Source organism: Antedon mediterranea, chromosome 5 (genome assembly GCF_964355755.1).
Source record: "Antedon mediterranea chromosome 5, ecAntMedi1.1, whole genome shotgun sequence".
Lineage (NCBI taxonomy): Eukaryota > Metazoa > Echinodermata > Crinoidea > Comatulida > Antedonidae > Antedon > Antedon mediterranea.
In genome coordinates, this window is record NC_092674.1 from 22759448 (window position 1) to 22787270 (window position 27823).

The 27823-nt window shown below is 32.8% G+C and overlaps 1 protein-coding gene across 1 annotated transcript in view; it reads left to right on the forward strand.

Annotated features, from left to right (window-relative positions):
* LOC140049612 (gamma-aminobutyric acid type B receptor subunit 2-like) overlaps positions 1-22125 on the forward strand; it is a 98481-nt gene extending 76356 nt beyond the window's left edge. Inside the window, exons 4-17 of the mRNA XM_072094545.1 lie at positions 1470-1640; positions 4671-4796; positions 6059-6124; positions 6967-7164; positions 7611-7850; positions 8845-8908; positions 10373-10453; positions 11237-11393; positions 12980-13112; positions 14350-14457; positions 16554-16676; positions 17202-17344; positions 18779-18971; positions 19525-22125. Of these exons, the coding sequence (XP_071950646.1) occupies positions 1470-1640; positions 4671-4796; positions 6059-6124; positions 6967-7164; positions 7611-7850; positions 8845-8908; positions 10373-10453; positions 11237-11393; positions 12980-13112; positions 14350-14457; positions 16554-16676; positions 17202-17344; positions 18779-18971; positions 19525-19710 (1989 nt within the window). The 3' untranslated portion in view covers positions 19711-22125. The remainder of the gene's footprint in view (positions 1-1469; positions 1641-4670; positions 4797-6058; positions 6125-6966; positions 7165-7610; positions 7851-8844; positions 8909-10372; positions 10454-11236; positions 11394-12979; positions 13113-14349; positions 14458-16553; positions 16677-17201; positions 17345-18778; positions 18972-19524) is intronic.
* The last annotated feature ends 5698 nt before the right edge of the window (positions 22126-27823 follow it).

Sequence of the window (27823 nt, forward strand, 5' to 3'; positions counted from 1 at the left end):
CGTTACTTCTAGAATGTTTACTCGATGGTATATCAAGTTGGTTCGTACTTTCGGTACTGATTTTAACCACCTGATGTAACCATGTTTACTAATTAAATTGATTTAGATAATTAGTTATTGACAATTAAAACGAATTTAAGTTCAACGATTTGCCCCAAATAGGGGTGTTTTCCGATCGTGGTATACACTGTCCAATGCATGTCTATCTTGAAAAATACCCGCATACAATAATACGCGGATGCTTCGCATTTTCCTATCTCCTCCTACGATAATTGTTTTTAATGGCTGAAAAGCGGTTGAACAGCTCGAGTACAGCATCATTATGTTGAAGACAGACCTATTTTCTTTAAAAAATACTATTTTGATAGATTTAATATACGTTTATACAAATGTATTGATTTCCGATGAATAGAACATTCCAATATAACTCTTTGCTTTAACACAAGTACCACCAGCTGTAGGTAAATGTATTGGCCCTTGGGAATTAACCTAAAACCTATCTAGATATAGTATTGCAATATTTGGACATTACTGTAAATGTGACGTATTAACATGTTGGTCGCCATTGAATTTACTGTGAGTGTGGGTACTGTTAGATGTATAACACATGTACAAATAAACGTATTACTGTGAGTGTGAGTAGGCCCTACTGTTATATAAAAGGTACAATATACAAATAAACTGTACTACTGACAGTTGCTTCTCAACGTTTGTATTAATTACTAATTACAAAGAATATAAACGTTGTAGTGGTACGTGTATCGTTACATGTACTATGCTATTTCAATCGACTATGACAGTGACAGTTTTAACAAAGTATTAAATCGCAAATGTGTTACTGTATCAAGTGGTATATTATTTATAGGCCTATCAAACATGAAAAACATATTTCGTTACTGAGTAGATAAAGAATATATTTAAAAATTGTTCTTCTTTGTACCCATATCCTCTTCCACATCCCTCAACCCTAATGTTACACACAAAACACAAATTGGGTTTGTTTAAATGAGTCAAAATAAGAAATTTGGACTCATTTTGTGACAAGTTTCCTATTTCGGAAGTAATTCCCAGTGTGCTAATTTTAGTTGAATACATAAATCATCGTGTTTATTTATTTGTTTCTGTAAACGACAATAACTATTATAGTCCTGCAGTACGTACATTTTAAAAAATCTTTTTTTTTTTACGCTGAAATTACTGTGTATTCGAGAATCATCTATGGGCACGACCTAGATGGTACGCGAGCGAAGCGAGCGTACCATCTAGTACTAATAATTCTTGTAAGTTCTAAATTGACAATTTTCAAACTAAAAAAAAAATACTTTTACAGTTTTCTTTTTTACTTTTGATGATTCGAAATATTGAGCAATAGGCCTACCTTCTACGTTCATTCTCACTGATTATTATACAAATGCCGTGGTTTTCTGAAACTTTGTAACAAAACAAATATATATTGTGTTTTTATTTAGATTTCTTATGGATCTCATTCACCGCAACTAGCTGATCGAACCGAACATCCGACACTTTACCGAACTATTCCGTCTTCATCCGAGTTTAGCCGACCACGAATTAAGTTAATTGAAGCTTGGAATTGGACAAAAGTTGCCACCCTTCATTCGAACCAAGATGTCGCTTCATCAGTAAAGTATTTTTTAAAGTATTTTTAATCTATAAGAAGATGGAGTTGTTTTGTTAGCAAAACTATTAATTTCTTTTTTTTTTGACGGCAACAAACATCAATGCGTGTGTAACATTCGTGTTATTTATTGAAACTGAGGTTTATTAAGCGGACATTGGTTTTGAAGTCATTGCATCTATATAACTTTATGCATCGGTGACCGGTAATAAAATAGAAAAACGGAAATCGACCACGGTTGTTTAATTACTCCACAGAGACTGTTTTCGCCAAATAACTCATCACATTAGCCCTAGATATACGTAGGCTCTCTGCGCACAGACAACATCTGAAATGCCACTTTATCATTTTAACACAAACGTATTACATTTTTCATTTAATGTTTCCTTGTAATTCCTTTTAATGTCGTAAATCATCTGAAAAAATAATGGCAATATTTGAAAAATAATGAAGACTTTCGACTGTAATTATTGATGATTGTATGACGAGGAGCGATGGTTATAAAAAGTTATGGCGAGAAGTGTTGGTGGTGGGTAGGTTTTATTGAACGACGAAATAAAAAGTTATAGTGGAAATTATATTTGATGTGGTGAAGAGGAACGCTATGACGATGGGGTGGCGAGGACTACATGAGTGTATGGTAATAGTCAATAGTGATGAGATTAATCGTTAACAAGATTGTATGATGTCGATGATAACTTGTGATGAAAGCGATCGTTAAGATGATATTGATGTTTTGACAAAAGTTGTTGCAGATTAGTATCACGTCAAAGGTGATGTCTACGATCGTGGCGATGTTGGTTTGGTTATGCAAAGAAAGTGGATGGTAAATGGTGATAACGGTGATAGAGCTAGTGATAAAGACACTTGAAGAAGACGATGGCAAGTAATGACAAAGACGCTCGAGAAATGATACCGCCAATACAAGTGGCGATGACGATCGTGAATGTGATGTTGGTATCGAACATGTTTGTAAATATTTATGACGATTATTAGCGGTGATAAAGATGATAATAACCAGTAATATTGTAGTAGTGATGGTGTTCCATAATTTAATATTTTAACTTAAAATTGGGTTTAAAACATTACACAGATTCTTGCTATAACATTGAATTACCGGGCCTTTTTGCCGCGTGTTGAGTTCAGGGATCTATGTTTGTTCTATAGGATTAGTTTTTGGGTTTTGTTGTACTTTGAACCCGATTTTACTTTACTTAAATTATTGACATAATACGTTGCGGGGAAACACAGCTATAACGACTCGACAGTAATTTCTCTTGGGTAACATCCATTAAATCTTTACATCTTGACATAGAAATCGAAATCTCTAATGAATATAATTTTCATTAGATGGTAATATTTGATTTACGTTTGTTTCCACCTTTTTCCGTGTCACTTGTTTGCTGCACTTTAAACATCTATACTGTTAAAGGAAAAAAAAACAAATTTGCAAGATAATCTTAATATTCCCGTTGGGCACAACAAAACTAAAATAAAACATTTAGGAAATGAACATAGTTGTTTCATCGTGTTTGTAATATACAAATATATGATGGTTATATATAGGCAAAAGTTAACTTTGCAGACAAAAATACCAAACAATCAATATTATTAATAAGATTGTTTTTATTTATTTATTTATCTTTGATTCTTACATCACATGCACGAGTATGTTTTCCGATACTGTCTTTAATTACAGCTACATCAACAACATGCAGTTAAAACAGTTGTGTATAGTTACAACAGCAACATACAGTTACACCAGCAACTTGAAATTACAGCAACATCCCACATCAACATAAAAACGTTCTGTTACAACAACAACTTACAGCTACAGTACAACAGCAACAGTTATAACAACTTGAGTTAAAGCAGCAACTTACTTTTGCAACAGTAACTTACAATTATAAAAACAACTTACCATCACAGTAGCAACTTACTGTTACAGTAGTAACTGACATTTCTAACAACAACTTACAGTTACAGTAGCAACTTACGTTTACAGCAGCAACTGACATTTGTAACAACAACTTACAGTTACAGTAGCAACTTGCTGTTACAATAGCAACTTATATTCACAGCAGCCACTTACTGTTACTCCATTAACTTACTGTTACAACAGCAACTTATATTTACAGTAGCAACTTACAGTTACAGTAGCAACTTACTTTTAAAACAGCAACTTACAGTTACAGTAGCAACTTACTGTTACAGTAGCAACTTACTTTTACAGAAGCAACTGACATTTGTAACAACAACTTACAGTTACAGTAGCAACTTACTGTTACAATAGCAACTTATATTCACAGCAGCCATTTACTGTTACTCCATTAACTTACTGTTACAACAGCAACTTACAGTTACAGTAGCAACTTACTTTTACAGCAGCAACTGACATTTGTAACAACAACTTACAGTTACAGTAGCAACTTACTGTTACAGTTTTAACTTACTGTTACAATAGCAACTTATATTCACAGTAGCAACTTACTGTTACTCCATTAACTTTCTGTTACAACAGCAACTTACCGTTACAGTAGCAACTTACTTTTACAGCAGCAACTGACATTTGTAACAACAACTTACAGTTACAGTAGCAACTTACAGTTACAGTAGCAACTTACTGTTACAATAGCAACTTATATTCACATCAGCAACTTACTGTTACTCCAGCAACTTACTGTAACAACAGCAACTTACAGTTACAGTAGCAACTTACCGGTACTGTTAAAGTAGCAACTTACTTTTACAGTAGCAACTGACATTTGTAACAACAACTTATATTTATAACAGCAACTTACAGTTACAGTAGCAACTTACTGTTACAGAAGCAACTTAGGGCTACAAAAGCAACTTATCCTAGAACAACAACTTATTGTTACACCAGAAACTTACTGCTACAACAGTAATGTACAGGTACAGCAGCAACTTACTGCTTCAACAACTTACTTCTTCAGCATCTTACTGCTTCAGCAACTTACAGTTACATAATTTAAAGCTTCTAATGTGTATTGTATATTTTATTTTATTCTAGGCCATGCGGGATTTCAGTACTAGGTTGCAGAAGCATTCAGAGAAAACCAATTACACTATTGAAGTTATCGCTTCTGAAAGTTTTGATCATAATAGCGGAGCAAACGACCGACTCAAATTCTTAAAGGTAAAAGCATGCTATTTTAAAAATCTGAAGACAAAACATTTCAAGACACAATGTTTTGTTGTTTATTGGATTAGACAACTCAGTAGATAAACTGATTTACAAAAAAATGTATGTATTTTCATCTAAGCTCTTCTGATTAAGTGAATGTGAAACATGCTTGTGAACCGGTTTTTGTTAATACTGACATAGAAATACTTAAGAATAGCTACGGTACCAGTGCATCTACTTACATTTTCATGAATCTTTCTTCAATGTTTCAACGCATTGTTGTGTTAGTTTTCTAACATTTTTGTAACATAACATAAGTTGGAATTGTCTTACTTGACCAGCCCACATAGGTTATGTACTTACTTATGTACACTTGATTTATTTATAATTACTTGCACTTGGAAATGGGATGACCGAAATATTTAATATACTTAATTTAATATAAATTATGTTATATATTCATTTAAGTTAGATTAATTTAAAACTACCTATACTGGTCAATAATACACAATCTCAATTTATAACAACATGTAGTTAAGAACTTTTCCTGATCTAGGACAGTTTTGCGTTTTAGTGAACAATGTATTTAATTATAGTGTGACCGATATGATGATTGACCTATATTCATAGTTTAATCTTACCGAATTGTAATACGTTCATCATGAATTTAATTTAAACACATTGTTTACTATCGGTTTACTATAAAAATGTGGTCGGTATTTGTGATGATAATGTTTAATGACGATTCTAATGTGTACATAACGTTTACCGTAATGTTTTATCAATGCAACTTACTCATAGTGACTCGTGTTTATTTCTGTCGTATTCTAAAATTATTTATTATCCATTAAATAATTAACATGAAGCATCGGTAGATTGTACTTTGCTTCAAAGTATGGCGCTCTACTAAGGAAGATTAGGATAAATGATTCATTGAATTAGGTCAACCTTGTTTCAAAGTCAGTCAGTGTCGGTTTCAATACATAAATTATATATAATTATTATATATTGGTGTATTATTGCTATGATGGTTCAGTATTTTGTTCTATTGTACGGTAAACTATTATTATTATTACATGGCGTTTTTGGATTTTGTTGTTGAAAATCTAGGTTTTTAGTTTCTTCATTAAATAAATGAAATAAAAAATGGCAAAAGAAAATGTAATTATTCATTCATTAATCTACAGTATCTATTATCTGACTAGTGTTATAATTGAAGGAGCTGAAAGAAAAGGGAATTGTATTAAGTTAATTTGTTTTGTTGAATTTTACAGCGTAAAGATGCAAGAATTATAATTGGAAATTTTTATGAATATGAAGCTGTTATGGTGTTTTGTCAGGTAAAACGATATTGATATTGATAATTTTAACATGATTATACCAATACAGTAGTTCAATGATAAGGTTATCACAACTATGGATTTTTTTTAGTGAGAATGCCATCACGATTCTACGGATTGTTTAGTGATAATGTTATCACAACTATAAGAAACTTTTGTGATGGTGTTCTCACTATTATGCCGATTGTTAGTGATAATGTTATCACAACTATGAGAAACCTTTAGTGTATGATGTTATCACGATTATACCAATTGTTAGTGATAATGTTATCACAACTATGAGAAACCTTTAGTGATGATGTTATCACAAATATACCGATTAGTGATAATGATAATACTGTTTTGTCGGTTATAAATTATAGTGTTATCACAACTTCGACAGTCCTTTAGTGAGAATGTCATCACGATTATACTGATTGTTCGGTGATAACGTACCAATCCTTCAGGGGTAATGTTATCACCGTTATACCTATTTAGTGGTAAGCTTATCACAACTTTACCGTCTTTTAGTGATACTGTTATCACGATTATAGCGATTGTTCACTGTAGATCCTTACTGATGTTATAATTATATTGATTGATGATGTTGCAACGTTTAGGCCTATGTATGCCTATTCGAGGCTCACTCGCTCCATGGTCCATGTGCACAACCTAGTACATCTTTCGAGACGAGTAGCGGGTTACCCTGGTGTACTAGTACATCACAGCCACTGATCATAACTGGACCCTCTGGGAGACCAGTCTTTGACTGAAGAGGTCGCCCAGTATAAATAAAATATTTCAATTCAATTGGGTGGTAATGTCACAATGACAATCTTTTGTTTGTATAATCATAATTATAGGCGTACAAACAAGGCTTGACTGGGCCTAATCATGTATGGATGATTTACGGTTACTACCAAGTAGACTGGTGGAACATGTCATATACGGAGACACATTACGGATGTACCCCCGAGCAGATGGCTGAAGCAGTGGAGGGTTACATTGCAGTATCCTGGGATGTCATCAGTGATATAGATAAACCAACTATCTCAAACTATGTAAATATATTATCCAGTACTACTTGTATAACAATACTATTATGTTTATTTGTGTGTATGCCTACCGTGGATTGAATTAAGAAAGCTGTATGCTTGTGTGCGTTAAACATATCCGCTTGTAATTGGTTAAAACAAGGTTGTCTAATATTAACAATTGGTATATCACGCTGGTTCTTATTAAATCATTTCTGTCTAAACGTACAATTTTAAACATCAAATTTGGAACGAAGGCAGAACAGATTTATTAGATAAAGCAGGAGAAATCTCTTTATCTTACTGTACGTATTCAAGGAATCTTCTTGTTTGTTTTTTTTTCTTTGTTTTTTATCTTGTATTTTTACCATCACCAATCGATATAGAAAAGCGTATTTTTCCAGATTGTTTTCTCTTTGTTACAATGATCAGTATTTTAGACACTAACTGTATTATACTATTCTTCCCGTCAGACACCGGAATGGTATAGACAAAAGATGTTGCAAAAGTTCGATGAGGATTTGGCGGAAACAGTAGTACCAGCACCCTACGCTTACGATGCTATTTGGGCGGCTGCACTTGCGTTCAATGCAACTGAAGCCGATTTGTCTCAAAGGGGCTTAGGGCTCTTAAATTTTACGTATGAAGACGAATACAACATCACGACCTTGTTGCAGGAAAAAATGAAAACAGTTGATTTCCTTGGTGTTTCCGTGAGTTTATTACTTTTTTATCTCTAACAACAAGCACATTCAGTACTGTACTTACAAACCCTTTCCTAAAGCAATTTTAAAAATATAGTGCTATTTTTGTGATATTGTGACTGGATTGAAACGACGAACGAGCACGCAAATATAATAAAACAATAATTGATCTAACGTGGTTTTAAATATTGATTATTAATGTGTTATACTACACTATACTTTAATACTATAAAGAACAATATCGATAAGCTTATGGCCTTGGAGTTATCAGTATATTACTAAATAAATAAATATAGATGATCTACACTTAAAGCACAAACAATCTGTATCCTTAATTTTAAATCGTGCATTATAGTTGAAAGTACAAACCCTTTATGTTCAAAGAATAGCGCTATGTGATATTGTGACGGAATTTAAACGACTAACGAGCACGTAAATATAGTAAAACAATAATTGATCCAACGTCGTTCTAAATATTGATTATTATTTATTTTTTGATACTACTATGAACAAGATCGATAAGCTTATGGCCTTGAAATTATGAGTATATTACTAAATAAATGAATATAGATGATTTCCACTCAAAGCACAACCAAATCTGTAACCTTAATTTCAAATCAAGCATTAAATTATTTTATTAGGCCTACATAACAAACATTCTTCGTCTGTTAATAAAATTATAAACAAAACTAACATTTTTTGAAATTTGGTTTGGTAGTTTGTGATGGACATTTTACGCTAACCCTAAATCAAACAGAGAGCATGTGCGCCTCGTTCATAATGCTGCATTTATATATACCTTCAGTAGAGTAGAGAACATAATATCAAACATAAGCTTTCAACATACTTTATTACAAAATAATATTCATGGTTATCATGATTTTATGATATTATTTTCATCATTCATATTTTAATATATTTGTACACTATTATGTATTGTTACAATTGTTACTTACGCAAGATTTGGTAATGTATCATTCTAAATTGTATTTAAATCTTTCAGGGACCAATTAAGTTTACTGATAAAGGAGACAGTCTTGGAATTCTCAAAATATCTCAACTTAAAAGTAAGTTTTTCTAGTAGTGTACAGATGAGTTTAACTTGATAAACAAACTTACTTTTAATGGCATCAATCTCAATTTTAATAGCATCAATCTCGTTTACGCATGCGTACATTGTAAACTTGCTGTTTCATCGTACCACGTTCTGATGTTTGTAAATTAATTATCTTTCTAATCGGGCAAAGCTCAAGACACTGTACTGTCCAATAGCTGGTTGTCTTAGTTATTTATTTCAGCTAAAAAAAAAATCAAAACGTTGTTTATAGATAAACATATGCTTTTAATTCGATTTTAAAACGTCAATTTGTTTACATAAAATAATGTTAAAACAACACAAAAACATTAAAGATGTGTGTATGACGCGCTATGTTACAACTTTTCAAGAAAGACTAGACCTACGTTTGCAAAACTGATTTAGGGTCCGTGTGTCTAAGTGCAGTTTGGAAAATCAACAATTCGCTTTGTCGTATAATAAAAGTAACATCGGTTCAAGATCACAAAAGATCTTTACGTTTATAGCCATGTCTGAATGGTTTCATATCGTTTTGCTACATCACTCGATTCCTGTACGGTTTAATGTGTGTAGCCATGCATTATAACTGTTTCTCTTCTATTCCAAATATCTTGGCTACATCGTTAGCCATGGCATTAGTTCTAACTATTATATTATTCTATAATAATTAGTAATGTACAATAAAAACAACAACGATTTAAGATCACACAGACCATCTTTACCATCGTAGCTTTTCTAAAAATAACTGTTTTTACTTATATCTAAATGGTTTGGTCATATCTTGAACGATACATCAGTACTAATTATTGTATTCTACAATTATCAATAATGTACAATAAAAAAATGGTTTAAGATCACACAGATTATAGTATTTTTCTAAAAATAACTACTTCTATCTCAAATCGTTTGGCTACATCGTGAGCGATGCATCACCACTGATTTCTCTATTCTACATGAACAATTAGCAATAAAGTATAATAAAAACAACAGCGGTTCCTTATTGCCTAATAAAATACAGCAGTGTCTTAGTTTTCTAACTTGTTTTACTTAAACATTTCAATTTCCTCATCTGTCCTTATTTATGTGACATTTACGATAATATCAAAGTACTAATTGTTCTATTGTACATTCGAAATTGATAACAATTTACATTCAAAACAACTGCTGTAAATAATGTTTGCCTAATTAGAAAGTGTTCATTGAATGAAAATACTGAATATCCGAAATATTTTTCCTTTTCTGTACAAATTACGAGCATTACAATTGTGTTTTCATTTCTTTCCCCCATTAGCATTCTTATTTCGTATTTAGCGACGATTGCCCGCAGTCACTGTACATTATGATATATAATTGTCATTATTGTTATTACTGGTAGATTAATAATATCTCTGTGCTACTACTGAAGTGAATGTTTAATCAGCATTATACCTCCCTAATGAAAATATTTTTCTTTTAGATGGTGTACAACGAGAAATAGCAAGATATTATGGATACAACGATTCGATTGTTTGGGATTATACATTCGATGAAATATGGGGTACGTTCTGCTACTCTATGTTTTTTCGAAATATATTATTGCTGCTTAGCAGCTTTTCATATTATGCTCAGCAATTTGACCTCATTCATTGCTTGAACCGAAAGTTCATTGTTTGTCTACAAAACATTGTCCTAAGATGACCTACACAAAGTTTATGGTTTTCGCTCTCGGGTGAAATCAATTATTACAGGCGACGAATGTACACTGCATAACCTATTGGGCGAACAATTTGTGGCCTATAGTCGATACTGACGCTATTCATGTCGTCGAACCTTCTAAATGTGTATTTATATCAATGTAAACGAGAACAGACGTGTTTTGAAATTCTCAGCCACGTTTCAGGTCACAAAGAGGTCACCGATGCGTTTATATACATTGGTTAAATGTCAAAACATAGTTAATGAAGCAATTATTGTGGTGGCAAAATATAAGTAGATTTTGATAAAGAACTAATTTACATTTCTGTGATAGTACATCGAATGTCTTCTGAATGCCCCAAGAGGACGGCTAAAGCAAGCATCTATTTATTAGCAGCTTATTAGCTATATTATAACTAATGTGTGACTCTAATACATCCAACTCTTACAATTATCATTATGTTAATAGAAAATAGAAATTCATGCTAAAAAACTTACTTATTAAGGCCTAAATTGATATTCTTTGAAATTAATTCTAATGAAATCCCAAAAAATCACACATCACTATTAGTGTTTTAAAGAATTACACTTTAAAATGTAAAGTATTATTCTGGTCTTTTAACAATTATTATTCATTTATTTACAGAAAATGGAATTCCGGCAGATTCGGATCAGACGATTCGATTGACACAAAATATGATGATTTCAGAAAAATTGTTCGTTTTGTACGCTGTTATGTCGGCGTTTGGAGTTATGGCAGCTATTGCATTTCTTCTGTTCAATATTGTCTATAGAAATGAACGGTATGTTACGTTTCACAATGTTCATTTACACTGAAATAAAGACCACACTCTCTCTCTCTCTCGCCCTCAGGACCACTCTCACTCCAAGCCACTCCTTAAATACAACCCTTAATCAAGATCACACTCTCTACACCCTCACTCTAAGCCACGCTCCCTAAAAAACCACCTCCCCCTAGGCAACACTCCTTAAATACCATCCTCAATGAAGATCACACTCCCTAAAGACCACCCTCCTTCCAGACAACACTCTCTAAAGACCACCATTCTCCACAAAACACACTCCATAAAGACCATCCTTTCTTTGGACCACACTCTATAAAGACCACTCTTACTCCAGATCACACTCCATAAAAACTATCACCACACCACACTCCAATTGAGTATTTCATTCAAAGAGAGAGCAATTTTTTTTTTTTTTTTGGACCAGGTTAAACCAACTTAGTTTTAGTTTGACTTGCATTACGGTTTGTTGGTAAACGTTAAATGAATGCTATCATTCTAGCTTACTTGATAATTTAACAATCCTCCTAAGGGTTAGTGCGCCTCTTGGCCAATATTTATAATTGCAAACTTTGTGAATCCTATATCTCTATACCTGTTTCTTTATATCACGTAAATCAAAAAGTTACAATTATTAGAAACTGATCAATCGGTCTTTTATTGTTAATTGTAGCTCACTCTCCGACTCTGTGTGGGTTGTATACATACAATACACGTCTTTTATGATTAAAGAATTGTATAATTTATATCATTACATTTTTTGCTTAAATTACTGTCGTAATACAATTTATCGCCATATAGTAAAAATTTAAAAAGTATAATAGCATAACGCATTGTTGTTGCTATGGTTTTAGAGCATTTCCTAGATTAAAATGTATATTTTATTAATGTATGAAATGTCTTAAATTATAGTATTGTTATCGACATTCACGTAAAATTAATAATATCTGTTAATGCCTTTTAGGCGTAACTATGCTATTATATTTTAGTAACTCGCCACACGTTTTTTATTCATTTATTTAAAATAAAATAATGAAAATTATTCAGTTATGATTATATGATGCTCCGTGATGCGTATAGATGATGATGATGATAACCCAGTAAATTCTGCTCAAAATCATAATAGGAATACTGTTTGGTTCGACTAAAGTGCCGTTTCTGTTTAGGAACATGGAACTGATAGTGTCGCAACCAAACATAAAACTTTTGACCAAAGGAGCGCAGCATCCTGTTGTTAGATTGGCTTGGTTATTCTGTTACCTCACACTTTCCTGGCGTCACAAAGCCGCTGTGTCATGGCCCTTCGTCGTCGCAAATTTAAAACATCTCCTATAGTAACCTTCAGGGCCCAACGAAGTGTCCACTAAATTGGGTGTTCCTGTTTGTTTCACAGGAATGTGTCCCTTTTAGATTTCTTTTGTGCACATTTATCTATTTTTCGTCGATCGTTTTCATCCTAGTGTAAATGGGCCTTAAGACGTATATGTCACTTGACGAGTGAGTGTTATTATCACATTTTGCGTAACTACATCTATGAATAATTAAATTTACTAGTTGATTTAACTTGACTTTTTATTTCTTTTTAGATTAATCAAGATGTCAAGTCCTAATATGAATAATGTTATTATTTTCGGCTGTATACTTTGTTACATTACTACGGTCCTCTACGGATTAGATAGTCTGAACCTCGGTGACTACAGATTAAGAGTTATGTGCCAAGTACGTAACTTTTTTAACAATATACTTACAGTACATATATATCTTTAATGTTCAAATGTTTAACAAAAGTCAAAATAGAAAGCTTTCGCATTTGATAATACTAATATTGATATGTTTGTTAATATTTTTTCTAAATCTCTACGACTCTACGTCGTCTCCGATGTTTGACGAATATAAATTGAACCCATTTTCCCATACACCTCTCTGTCAAAGAAAATAAAAGGATCATGTCAACATTATTGACAAATAATGGCATTTGAAAAAAAACTATTCTGAAGAAAGATTTCCTTATCCTCTAAATCTCTTATCCTCTAAATCTCTTATCCTCTAAATCTCATATCTTCTAAAATCTCTTATCCATCATTTAATTGTTTATACTCAACGTCACCCTGGCAATCTCTACCCTGAATATACTGTTCGAATGCGCATGACCAAGATCAATGATAAATCCCATCCAACTACTTAGAAAACACACAAAGGATGCTGCAAACCACGTGTTGAATTAGATGCATTACGTGATAACAAAGCTATTCAGTTGTGGTTGTCTTTTGAGTTTTTTTGTAATTAATTATACTTACTTTATAAATGTTTTAGTTTAAAGTGCATGTATAATTATTCTTATTATTCTTATATGTATTTATTTATTTAAATTTTGTAAGTGCGCTAAGTTCATACATAATTATGATAAATGCATTTAATTGATGTTAACGAATTCTGACCAAACACACACAGGAATGTGTAATGCATACAAAACATATTGTAATTTCACCTCGTCACTGAAGGCTAAATAGCTAATGAAAATAGGAATTCTTATAGTACCTGAATAAACTATATACCATTTAATTTAAATTGAATGTATGAAATGCCATCTGAATAACCGTGGATGACCTAATCCAAGTAAATTCTGGCGTTAGTGAGACGAATTTAGAAGCTTAGGTAGCTATGACCTCTCGTGTCTGTTTCTAAATTACCGTAACTGAATCGCTAAGCTCATGTCACCTGTCATTCGACATTAGTTAATTTAGCTGAAAGCTTTGGAAATTGATGAACTTAATGTCACACAGGATAAAAGTGATTTTTACAGGAAAATAATTAGCTTAGACTGATATGTGTATGTTTTAATAATTGAAATCGTTAATATAAGCTTGATTTTAATGTATTATTTTAGAATGTTTGTTTCTATCCCATAATGATGTGTCAAATAAATCTATACATTATATATTTTCAATTTTTTAAGGTCCAAAAGTGGTGCTTTGCCTTCGGCTTCACATTATCTTTTGGAGCTATGTTTTCCAAAACATGGCGAGTGTACAGTATCTTCACCAACAAGAAGCTACAGAAACGAGTATGTACTGTCTTTTATAAAGTAATTTTATGTATACAGACAGAACTCCAGCTTGTATTTCTATTCCAGTAGCTGCTTCTTGCTAGTCTTACTACTCATGCTACTGCTTTTTGCTAGTCTTACTACTCATGCTGCTGCTTCTTGCTAGTCTTACTACTCAAGCTGCTGCTTCTTGCTAGTCTTACTACTCAAGCTACTGCTTCTTGCTAGTCTTACTACTCAAGCTGCTGCTTCTTGCTAGTCTTAATACTCAAGCTGCTGCTTCTTGCTAGTCTTAATACTCAAGCTGCTGCTTCTTGCTAGTCTTACTACTCAGGCTACTGCTTCTTGCTAGTCTTACTACTCAAGCTACTGCTTCTTGCTAGTCTTACTACTCAAGCTACTGCTTCTTGCTAGTCTTACTACTCAAGCTGCTGCTTCTTGCTAGTCTTAATACTCAAGTTGCTGCTTCTTGCTAGTCTTACTACTCAAGCTACTGCTTCTTGCTAGTCTTAATACTCAAGCTGCTGCTTCTTGCTAGTCTTAATACTCAAGCTACTGCTTCTTGCTAGTCTTACTACTCAGGCTACTGCTTCTTGCTAGTCTTAATACTCAAGCTGCTGCTTCTTGCTAGTCTTAATACTCAAGCTGCTGCTTCTTGCTAGTCTTACTACTCAGGCTACTGCTTCTTGCTAGTCTTACTACTCAAGCTACTGCTTCTTGCTAGTCTTACTACTCAAGCTACTGCTTCTTGCTAGTCTTACTACTCAAGCTGCTGCTTCTTGCTAGTCTTAATACTCAAGTTGCTGCTTCTTGCTAGTCTTACTACTCAAGCTGCTGCTTCTTGCTAGTCTTACTACTCAAGCTACTGCTTCTTGCTAGTCTTAATACTCAAGCTGCTGCTTCTTGCTAGTCTTACTACTCAAGCTACTGCTTCTTGCTAGTCTTACTACTCAAGCTGCTGCTTCTTGCTAGTCTTACTACTCAAGCTACTGCTTCTTGCTAGTCTTACTACTCAAGCTGCTGTTTCTTGCTAGTCTTACTACTCAAGCTGCTGCTTCTTGCTAGTCTTACTATTCAAGCTGCTGCTTCTTGCTAGTCTTACTACTCAGGCTACTGCTTCTTGCTAGTCTTACTACTCAAGCTACTGCTTCTTGCTAGTCTTACTACTCAAGCTGCTGCTTCTTGCTAGTCTTACTACTCAAGCTGCTGCTTCTTGCTAGTCTTACTACTCAAGCTGCTGCTTCTTGCTAGTCTTACTACTCAAGCTACTGCTTCTTGCTAGTCTTACTACTCAAGCTGCTGCTTCTTGCTAGTCTTACTACTCAAGCTGCTGCTTCTTGCTAGTCTTACTACTCAAGCTGCAGCTTCTTGCTAGTCTTACTACTCAAGCTACTGCTTCTTGCTAGTCTTACTACTCAAGATCCTGCTTCTTGCTAGTCTTACTACTCAAGCTGCTGCTTCTTGCTAGTCTTACTACTCAAGCTACTGCTTCTTGCTAGTCTTAATACTCAAGCTACTGCTTCTTGCTAGTCTTACTACTCAAGCTGCTGCTTCTTGCTAGTCTTAATACTCAAGCTGCTGCTTCTTGCTAGTCTTACTACTCAAGCTGCTGCTTCTTGCTAGTCTTAATACTCAAGCTGCTGTTTCTTCTTCAAAGTTTTACCAATCTAACTGTTGGTGCTTGGTGACTTTAATACGGATCAGCTATTTTTATATGCTTTTTTTACTACTCCAGCTTGTGGTTATCTTACAAATATAGCTGTTGCCTCTTGTAGTCCTAATTCTCCAGCTGCTGATAGTTTTACCGACCCAGCTGTTGGTACTCTTTGCTGGCCTTACTAATCTAGTTTTACTTCTTGCTACTTTTACTAATGTAGCTGTTGGTACCACTTCTTGCTGACCATACTACGGTCCAGCTATTTGTACTTCTTCGTAGTCATACTGCTCCAGCTGCTACTTCTGCCTAATCTTGCTACTTTATCCTAAAATCACTTCGTGTTGATACTGCTGTAACTCCTTTTTCTTTTGCTACTACATTTCTACTAATAATATCATTTGATGGCTCTGCTAATTATGTTGATACCGTATACAAAGCTATACTATTATCTTTTCAGGTCATCAAAGACCCACGTCTTCTAGCAATGGTCGGAGTTCTTCTGTTAATTGATTTGGGAATACTTTTGACATGGCAACTGACAGATCCATTAGAAATTACGATAAAATCGTTAAGAAACAAAGTAAGAATAGATATGAAATATTGTTACTGTTTGAACATTTTTTTAAAGTTCGTTTAACAATGCAAACTTCGCCATAATAATGTGAGGTCGGAAACTACTGTAGAGGGCGTACTGGTAAATGAAGTGGAAGGAATATTATAATTATAACTGTACGATTTATTACGTAATGCACAAATATTTGTTTGGATTTTCACTTTCATTTATTTTTTTTTTTAAGAACATAACACGTGAACTTGTTGAATTCAAACATAACAAACTTTAAGTTCCAACAAAGCGGAAAAAACAAAAAGCAAATAAAAATGTCTTTTGTAGTCACACGTATCTAACTTACTAATGCTCTCAATCTCTAAAAATGAATTCTGTCTTAATACAATTATTTAATACAACATAAAGAATTTAAATATGCCAGTAATGCCGTATTAAAACACCACTTAGCGGCAAAAACAAAATGTAAAATGCCAACACCGGTAAACTATGATTGACATCTATACACTAAGAATGACATAATAGTTTTGGTTTTTTTAGACTGAAGAAGGAAAGCCAGTGACAATTATCAATATTGAGCAACATTTGTGTCAGTCAACATATCAACAATATTTTACGGGTGCCCTATATATCTACAAAGGGTTACTGCTCATATTTGGCGCGTTTATAACGTGGCAGACGAGGTAAGTTGTCTAGTTCTGTGGTACTGCTTTCAAATTAATTTTGTTGCCATGCAGTTAGGAAAGCTTGTTTTAAGATGTTGATGTAGATTTAGTATGTGTGTATATTTGTTGTAAACTGGTTGTCAATTGTCTGGGATCTTTAGAAACGCCTTAAGTCGAATTAAAACGTGGCTTAACTATAATCAATCACACACGTTAAATTTTCTGTCGTAAATATATTTCACATAATGTAAACATGTTTTATATACGAATGAATATAATTCATTTGTTTAAAGTAACAGTAAGTACTGTAAAGTAATAAAATAACGTTGTGCATAGTAGTGTGATAATTTTTATTTCTTAAATATTGATTTTATTTTAAGCTCAATAGACATGAGTGTACATACAGAACATTTACTATTGGTTATATGTCTATCACAAACGTGTTTTACATTGAAATTCACTTTAAGTACTTCAAATGTAGTTACATCGTTCATTGATCCTCGGTAGAAAACGTGCAGTATACATTAGTATTAACTAGACACCAATTTATGTCATGTTTGATTATTTTCTATACATGTGTCAGTACAGTTCATAATATGTTTAGTCGTTGTTATATAGACAGAGCAAAACCTTCGTAGATACGTCAGAACTATGTAGGTCATGGCATAAAGATTTCATGTACCAATTCTCCAGAATCCATATTTGACGATGAAGTATTGAAACGTGTTATGTGAAATAATTGTTATATTTTATAATGTATTCATCAATACATTATGCTTTGGAGACATTCATTAATCTAATGTACGCATGCGCAATGCAGATTATTACCAATGTGTTAAAAACAGCATGTTTACTTGTAATGATGTATATTATAATGTTCTTCTCGCTATAATAATATTTAGATATGTATGCAATTGTTTCTACATAGTATGTAACCCCTTTTAAAATAATATTACAATACTGAAGTTATACTGCAGATTAGCCAAATTTAAAACCATATTATTTTAGGTAGTTATACGTATCGCTATCCTCGCTAGACGTCATTCAACAGCCTGGGGTCAATGTGACATTGTCCGTCTCTGATTTTCTAATACAACTAGGCCTATAAGTTATAATTAAATTATTGATTCTCTGATTTATTGATTTCTGTATCTTCTATGTCAATTCGGAAAATGTAGATCGTTTGCAATTCTATCTAGTTTGGGAACGTACTGAGACTGCTGTAAATATTTATATGATGCGTTTTAAACTGAATTGTGTAATAATGTAGGGTTTCAGTACCAAAATGAGGTCTTCAAATACAATTTCAATGTTGGAAAATGTATTCTCAGAACCACTTTTGAAATCAGTACACAGTCATTAAATATAACAATCAATTTGTGCACATGCGCGCAGAAAGATATTCTTATAAAAAAAATGATTAACCTTTCGTTGTTACATTTAATTTTACAGAAATGTAAATATTCCTGCTCTTAATGACAGCAAGTATATAGGATTAAGTATTTACAACGTGGTCATCTTCAGTTCGCTTGGTGTTCCACTGTCATTCCTGCTCCAAGATGATTCCAGCCACAAGTATGTCATCGTTGGTGGTTTCATAATCTTCTGTACAACGTTAACTCTTTGTCTTCTATTTTTTCCAAAGGTAAGACACATTTATACTGCCTTTTCTAACCATAGGAAGAATTTGTTGTTGCAAATTATGCCATAACATCGTCATTGTTAATTCCCACTTTTGTTCTCAAGCGTGGTTTCCACTAGGACGCCACGTAACGGAACATAAGAAGATGCCCTTCCAATATTTGGGAGAAATCAAGCCTGCTATGTTTGCAGCACTGTTTCGTCGTCGGTTCCCACTTTTGATTACAATACAGCACTTTGCGTCAATACGTCATAGCGTTACGTTACGTTGCGTCGCTAGTAAAAACCACGCTTAAACTTAAACCTTTTTTTGTCAGCGATGGTCTTGAATAATTTTATTCTTTCCAAAACTTGTTTGTATTATTATATTTTTTATTATAACTTATTTATTATTTTAAAAATACCAACAACCCTGTAATGAAGGATCCAATCTTAAACCTAAAGTTATGTCCTTTCTTTAAACAACTATTTTCATTTATTAAATTAGGGTTTATCAAATGTATCTGTATGGTAAAGACGATACAATGTTTACACTTAACATACGACTATTCATATAGGTTTACAGTATCATTAATGGCTACGCACCGGAAGAAGTTGGAAGTCGTGCCATGTCTAATGTAAACGGACGCCAAGGTTACGGACGTCGGATGGAAGACAGTAATCGTAGAGTTAGTTTACTTGCTAAAGATCCCTCGTTGGGTTTGAAAATTGAAAACGAAAAGACATCAGAAGTTCAAATATGATTATTACAGTAGAAGTTTATTTATATAGAATACCTATAAAATATATAGACGACTATGATATAAGGGTGTATTCACTGGAAAAACAAGAATTTACAGTATAATGGAATCGGTTGATTTAAGCTATAATCTATCCTGGTACATATTTCGGCATATGAAGATTAAGAATGCCAATAAGTGACTCTTCACATATCGTCAGCATTCGTACGTTTTAGGTACCTAATAGTACTCCTGAAAATATACTATGAAAGAGTGGTGATGATACTCAGCCTAATAAAACGTAGCACGTGATACTCATCTCAGCCAAATAAACCGCGTGATTACCAACCAATCAAATGTAGCACGTGATGCTCAGCCAATCAAATGTAGCTCCTGATGTTCGGCCAACCAAATGTAGCGCGTGATACTCAGCATAATCAGAGACGAGAAATGTGATGCTCGGTTTTATGCAGATGCCTGAAAAGTGATAAAAACTACGAATGCAATTTTGTAGATTATGGTAATTGGTTTGATGTGGATGAGATAAACAGTACTGATTGGAAACGTTAAAACACATTCGAAACATTATTTATATTATTAAAATCTACAACAAAATATTTACTGTGCATCAACATATTTAGTTTAGCTTGCAATTTAAGATTTCAAAAGGGTACATAAGAATATCATACAACTCATGTCACAGAACACGTGATTTTTGTATAGCTTTATATAGCCAGTGGAACCGTATGAAATAGAATGGTTTCCAGAAAAATTGAAATAAAACTGTGCTCACACGTGTTTTAGGACTATTGATAATAACATGTAGTAAACAAGTCATCAACATCAACTATTACAACTGATAACTATAAGCACACAAATAGCTTTGTATGCCTTAAATATATATTTGTAAATATGTAATTAATAATTATAATTGAATATTGTAAATATTATTGGTGATACGTAGGCATGTTCTTTCCATAATGAAGTTTATTCAATTTCTGCAATTATTTTTAACAATTTCATTTCTCATTATTAATAACGACAATACAGTATGATTTTATTGAAGGGACTCAAAGAAAATGTCTCTTTAATAGATTGTTATTGAAATGGTATTGAAAATTACGTCGGATGTCACAATCACGAGCTTGTCAGTACTGACTCAGAAATGGAATGTTTATAGAAAGATTCCTCAGTAAGGATACCCGTATTCTCTAAATAGTGGTGACTGCCCCAATACAATATATACATTATATTGTATTATACTATAACTTTCAAATAAACAGTTACATTATATTGTGAACTGTATATTGGTACGGGATAATTGCAAGGGATAATTTCCCGTTAGGTTTTAGTACTGTAGTGTAGACAAAGTTCAATTATTGTTTTATTGTTATGAGTCAAGCATGGTTTAAGAAGAGGTGTTTTAGCAATTGTTAAAGAGCAATTTAAATTAAATGCATGTATATACAGTACAGTACAGTACATTACAGTATATTATATTTTACGACAATGTCTGAATTTAAAAATACTATTAACATTATGGGTTCTAAAATCGATGTAATTCTATATATAAATATCCAATAAAATTAGCAGGAAGTCCGATAAGTGTATACTTCATGGTGCAATATTAATATTATTATTTATCACTTAAATATATAAAAATGGGTGTGTTTTTTTTTCTATTGTATAGAATGGTCTACTTATGATAGGTTTGGAGTTGATATAGGCCTATTGATTAAATATTGCCCACAATATTATATTTATTTCTATTTATACTAGAGCACAGAACTAGTGATTTATAAAAGCTCGCCAAAACTTTGCTTTATTTTTTACTGGATAAATTTATATTGTTGCTGTCTTTTTGAGAAGACAGTTTTTTGCGATGTTCAGTTAAGTAGGTGTTAAGTCACTCAGCTTGCGACTCATTTTGTGCATATCTAACATCACAAATGAGTCACAAATTGTGTGAGTCATCACCAAAAGTCGTCATTCCTCGTGAGGCATATCGCAAGATGATAGCGCCGCCTATATGTTTAAGTGGACTGTGGATTATATTCACGGCGGTGATCGCTTCTCGAAATATCATAATTAACCTCAATGAAAATGTCAATTTTTTTTGTCAATTTCGTGTGAATGTTTCTTTACTTTCCGATTACAGTTTATGTACGGATATGCTTAGCTGTAGCTTCGACTTTCATATTCCACATTGATTCCTATACAGTCGTGTGTATAATATATACTGCAGTAACTTCGCTATTATTGAAATTTAAATTTTCCTTAACATCATTGTATTTTCATGTTATAGTCATGTGCATCGTCGTTGTCATCATGACCCTACTATCATCGTCATATCTGCATCACAATTATTATCATCATCGCCGGAGCCCTCGTCGTCATGTTAAAATTGTTCAATATTTGTATGAACTTCGTCATCTTGCTATCGTCATCATCATCATCATTATAATTGTCGATGTTTCCATCAACAGTAACGACATCTTCATATCATCTAAGTTATCACTAATATATTTTCACATCTTTATACATACAAAAAAACACATTTTAAACAAAAGCAAAATACAATTAAATTAAAATAAGCAAAGTAATAAAAAAAATAAGGCACCCATAGCCCATAACCCACTACCCTAATATTTTAATTATCATTCAAAAGAATTTTATTGTCCATAATTATTTTAGTCAGACTCAAACAGGCATTGCACAAATTTACACAAACAATGCAGCAATAAACAATAACAATATAATTATTAGCAATATTTTCATTGTCATGATCTTTCGGCATTGCCACCACATCATTACACTCATCAATTATTCATTAATCATTACCTGTCATCATCACAATCACCATGTTACCATCACTATCATCACACTCCTTAATATTTATTAAATCATTATCAACAGCATCATACTAATATCTTAAAAACTATATTTCACACTCATATCAATACACTCATCATAACTCTCACTAAGAACAACCTTATATATATCATCATTACAATCTGTATTGCAATCATCACACCCATAGATCATCATATCAACATCATCATAATTATAATTTTAAAAAAACCTTATCATAAGCATTGTTGCCATCGTTAATCACACTCATCAATCATCTTTATCATTATCATCATAACTACTGTATACTTAATTTAATAAGTATTAAAATCAGCACACTCATCACACTCAGCATTACACTCATCAATAATCTTTATCAAACAATACTTAATAGCATAAGTGAGTATTAAAATCAGCACACTCATCATCAAACTCAACATTACACTTATCAATCATCTTTATCAAACGATACTTAAGAGCATAAGTGAGTATTAAAATCAACACTCATTATCAGACTCAACATTACACTTATCCATCATCATTATCAAACGATACTTAATAGCATAAGTGAGTATTAAAATCAACATATTCATCATCAAACTCAACATTACACTTATCAATCATCTTTATCAAACGATACTTAAGAGCATAAGTGAGTATTAAAATCAGCACACTCATCTTTACACTCATCATCCCACTCAATATTACACTCATCCATCATCATTATTAAACGATACTTAATAGCATAAGTGAGTATTAAAATCAGCACACTCATCATCACACTCATCATCACACTCAACATTACACTCATCCATTATCATTATCAACATCATAACTATACTTAATAACATCATAGTGAGTATTACAATCAGTATACCCATCATCACACTCAACATTACACTCATCAATCATCTTTATCAACATCATAACTATACTTAATAACATCATAGTGAGTATTAAAATCAGTATACCCATCAGCACACTAAACATTTCACTCATCAATCATCTTTATCAACATCATAACTGTACTTAATAACATCATAGTGAGTATTAAAATCAGTATACCCATCATCACACTCAACATTGCACTCATCAATCATCTTTATCAACATCATAACTATACTTAATAACATCATAGTGAGTATTAAAATCAGTATACCCATCAGCACACTCAACATTGCACTCATCAATCATCTTTATCAACATCATAACTATACTTAATAACATCATAGTGAGTATTAAAATCAGTATACCTATCAGCACACTCAACATTGCACTCATCAATCATCTTGATCAAACTATACTCAACATTTTCATCATCAGTACTCATTATTACACTCATCATCACACTCAACGTAATGATCTTTATTAGCATCATAACTACACTTACTGTAATAACATCACAGTGAGTATTACAATCCGTATACTCATACTCACACTCAACATTACACTCATCAATCATCTTTATTAACATCATAATCAGTATTGACACGTTACATCCATCATCATCACCCTCATCAATCGACATTATCAACAACTTCATAACTCTAATTAAGAATATAATTTACTGTATCTTTATTACTATTGCCATTATCACACTCATTATTTTTATTATTAACTGTTATCATTATGTCATCATCATTATGTCATCAGTCTCATCAATAATCGCATTCAATAACCATTATCAATATCTATGTCCTGTCCGTATCAGTATTGCCTTTATCACACTCATTATCACATTGTAATTATTGAGAACATCGTAACTATCATTAAGAACACAATTCATCATAATCTTTATCGGCATCATAATAATATAATTTCAATCTTAATTATTATTGTCAGTTATATTGCTATTATCAACGTCATTGACAAATGTCTAACATTATTAATTGTAACTATCATAACAATAATTACATACACATTAAAAATGTCACACATTCATCGCAGATCTGACAATATTCCCAACAATATAACTTATAATACTATCATCAGTGTTATCAACATCACCATCACCATAACCATACTCAATGCCATCAAGGGTTATCAACATCTCCATCATCAAATTCAATGTCATCATGTGTCATCACCATCAATCCACTCAATGCCATCAAGTGTTATCAGCATCACAACACCCAATGTCATAAAGTGTTATCAACCTCGACACCTCACTCAATGCAATCAAGTGTTATCAACATCACCATCACCACAATCAATACCATCAAGTGTTATAAACATCACTATCACCACACTCAATACAATCAATTGTTATCATCATCATCATCATCACACTCAATGTCAACAAGTGTTATTGACATCACCATCACCACACTCAATGCCATTAAGTGTTATCACATCACCACACTCAATGTCACCAAGTGTTATCACCATCATACCACCTAATGCCATTAAATGTTATCAACATCAACACCTCACTCAATGTCATAAAGTGTTATCAACATCACTTTACCACACTCAATACCATCAAGTGTTATTAACATCACTATTACCACACTCAATACAATCAAGTGTTATCAACATCACCATCATCACACTCAATGTCAACAAGTGTTATCGACATCACCATCACCACACTCAATGTCATTAAGTGTTATCACATCACCACACTTAATGCCATCAAGTGTCATCAACATCACCATCACCACAATCAATACCATCAAGTGTTATAAACATCACTATCACCACACTCAATACAATCAATTGTTATCAGCATCACCATCATCACGCTCAATGTCAACAAGTGTTATTGACATCACCATCACCACACTCAATGCCATTAAGTGTTATCACATCACCACACTCAATGTCACCAAGTGTTATCACCATCACACCACCTAATGCCATAAACACCTCACTCAATGTCATAAAGTGTTATCAACATCACTTTACCACACTCAATACAATCAAGTGTCATCAACATCACCATCATCACACTCAATGTCAACAAGTGTTATCGACATCACCATCACCACACTCAATTCCATTAAGTGTTATCACATCACCACACTCAATGCCATCAAGTGTCATCAACATCACCACACATAATGCAATCAAGTGACATAAACATTACCAAACTCAATGCCGTCACGTATTGTCAACATCACCACATTCAATGCCATCAAGTGTCATCAACATCGTCATCACCGCACTCGATGCCTTCAAGTATTATCACCATCACTACACTCAATGCAATCAAGGGTTATCAACATCTCCATCTCCACACTTAATGGCATCAAGTGCTATCAACATTACCATCACCACACTTAATGTCACCACCACACCAAATGCTATCAAGTGTTATCAACATCTCCATCATCACACTCAATGCCATCAAGTGTTATCACCATCACAATACGTAATGCTATCATGTGTCATCACCATCACCACACACAATTCCATCAAGTGTCATCAACATCACTACCATCGCACTCAATGCCATCAAGTGTTATCAACATCACAACACTCAATGCCATCAAGTGTCATCACCATCAGCACACACAATTCCATCAAGTTTCATCATCACCTTACTCAATGCCACCAAGTGTTATCAACATCACAACACTTAATGCCATCAAATGTCATCAACATCACCATCACCACACACAATTCTATCAGGTGTCATCAACATCACTACCATCGCACTCAATGCCATCAAGTGTTATCAACATCACCGCACTCAATGCCATCAAATGTCATCACCATCAGCACACACAATTCCATCAAGTGTCATCATCCTCCCCGTACTCAATGCCACCAAGTGTTGTCAACATCATAGCACTCAATGCCATTAATTATCATCAATATCACCATCACCGCACTCAATGCCATTAAGTATCATCACCATCACCACACTTAATGCAATCAAGTGTTATCAACATCACCATCACTACACTCAATGCCATCAAGTGTCACCAACACCACCATCATCGCATTCAATGTCATCAAGTGTCATCATCACAATCACCGCATTCAATTCTATCATAACATTGTCAACACCCATAAATCTATTAACATCCTTAATCATTGTAAACAATCGAATCATTATCATTTCCAACACTACCTCTAATCTATTTGCATTGTTATTTTTAACTGTTATCACTATAATTACCATTGCTATAATTATTTTTAGCTATATAGCTATCAGCATTGTCATTATAAATAATACCATAAATATCATAATTTTCAATTATATAATTATCAGCATTGTCATTTTAGTACCATCATCTCAGTCATTACCATCAATATTATCATTTTCAACAATGTAACTATTAGCATGATCACTGTTAACACTATCATCTTAGTCATCAACATTGTCATCAATATTATCATTTTCAACAATGCAACTATTATTAGCAGTATCAATATTAACATTATCATCTTAATCATCAACATTGTCATCAATAATTATTATCATTTTCAACAATGCAACTATTAGCAATATCATTGTAACACTGTCATCTTCAACAATGTCATCAATATTATTATAAACAATGTAACCATTTATTTATCTATCTATTTATTTTTTCATTGTTTTCATCATCATCTTAATATGTAAATATAATTTAATTCAAAATATATTGATAACCATCAACATTGTCATCATTTTCCTCATTTCAACAACATAACTATGAACATTGTCATTGTTATCATCAACTTGAATATCAATAACACTATCACTTTTATTATTTCCAACAATTTAAATATTAACATTTTAATTTTAACTCAATTGTCATAATTATCAAAATTATCGTCACTATCAACATCTTTAACACTATTGCTATTACAATTTTTCATTTCTAACACCCTTATCCAAATCATCAACATTTTAATCATTATCAAAATATAACTGTTAGCAACTCACTGGCCACACCGTTTTCTAAATTATCAACTTTGTCATCATCATCATCAAAATATAACTATTATCATTCTCACTGTTAGTATCATCATCATTAATCATCGATATTGTCTTCTTTTTAAAACAATATAACTGGCAATCACATTAACATCATAATTATAATACCACATTGTCTGTACTATCATCATTTTCAACAATGATTAGGATTATAACTTATCACCATCGTTCTAAACATCAATATTTTCATCACTATCATCTTGTTACCATCCTAATATCAATGATGCTCTCAATATTATCAATAATACACCATTTTCATTGTTAACAGCATCATTTTAAAATATAACTAAAATGTCATAGTTATTATCTTCTTATTCACCAATAATGGCACCACTATCATCATTTTCAATATCTAAC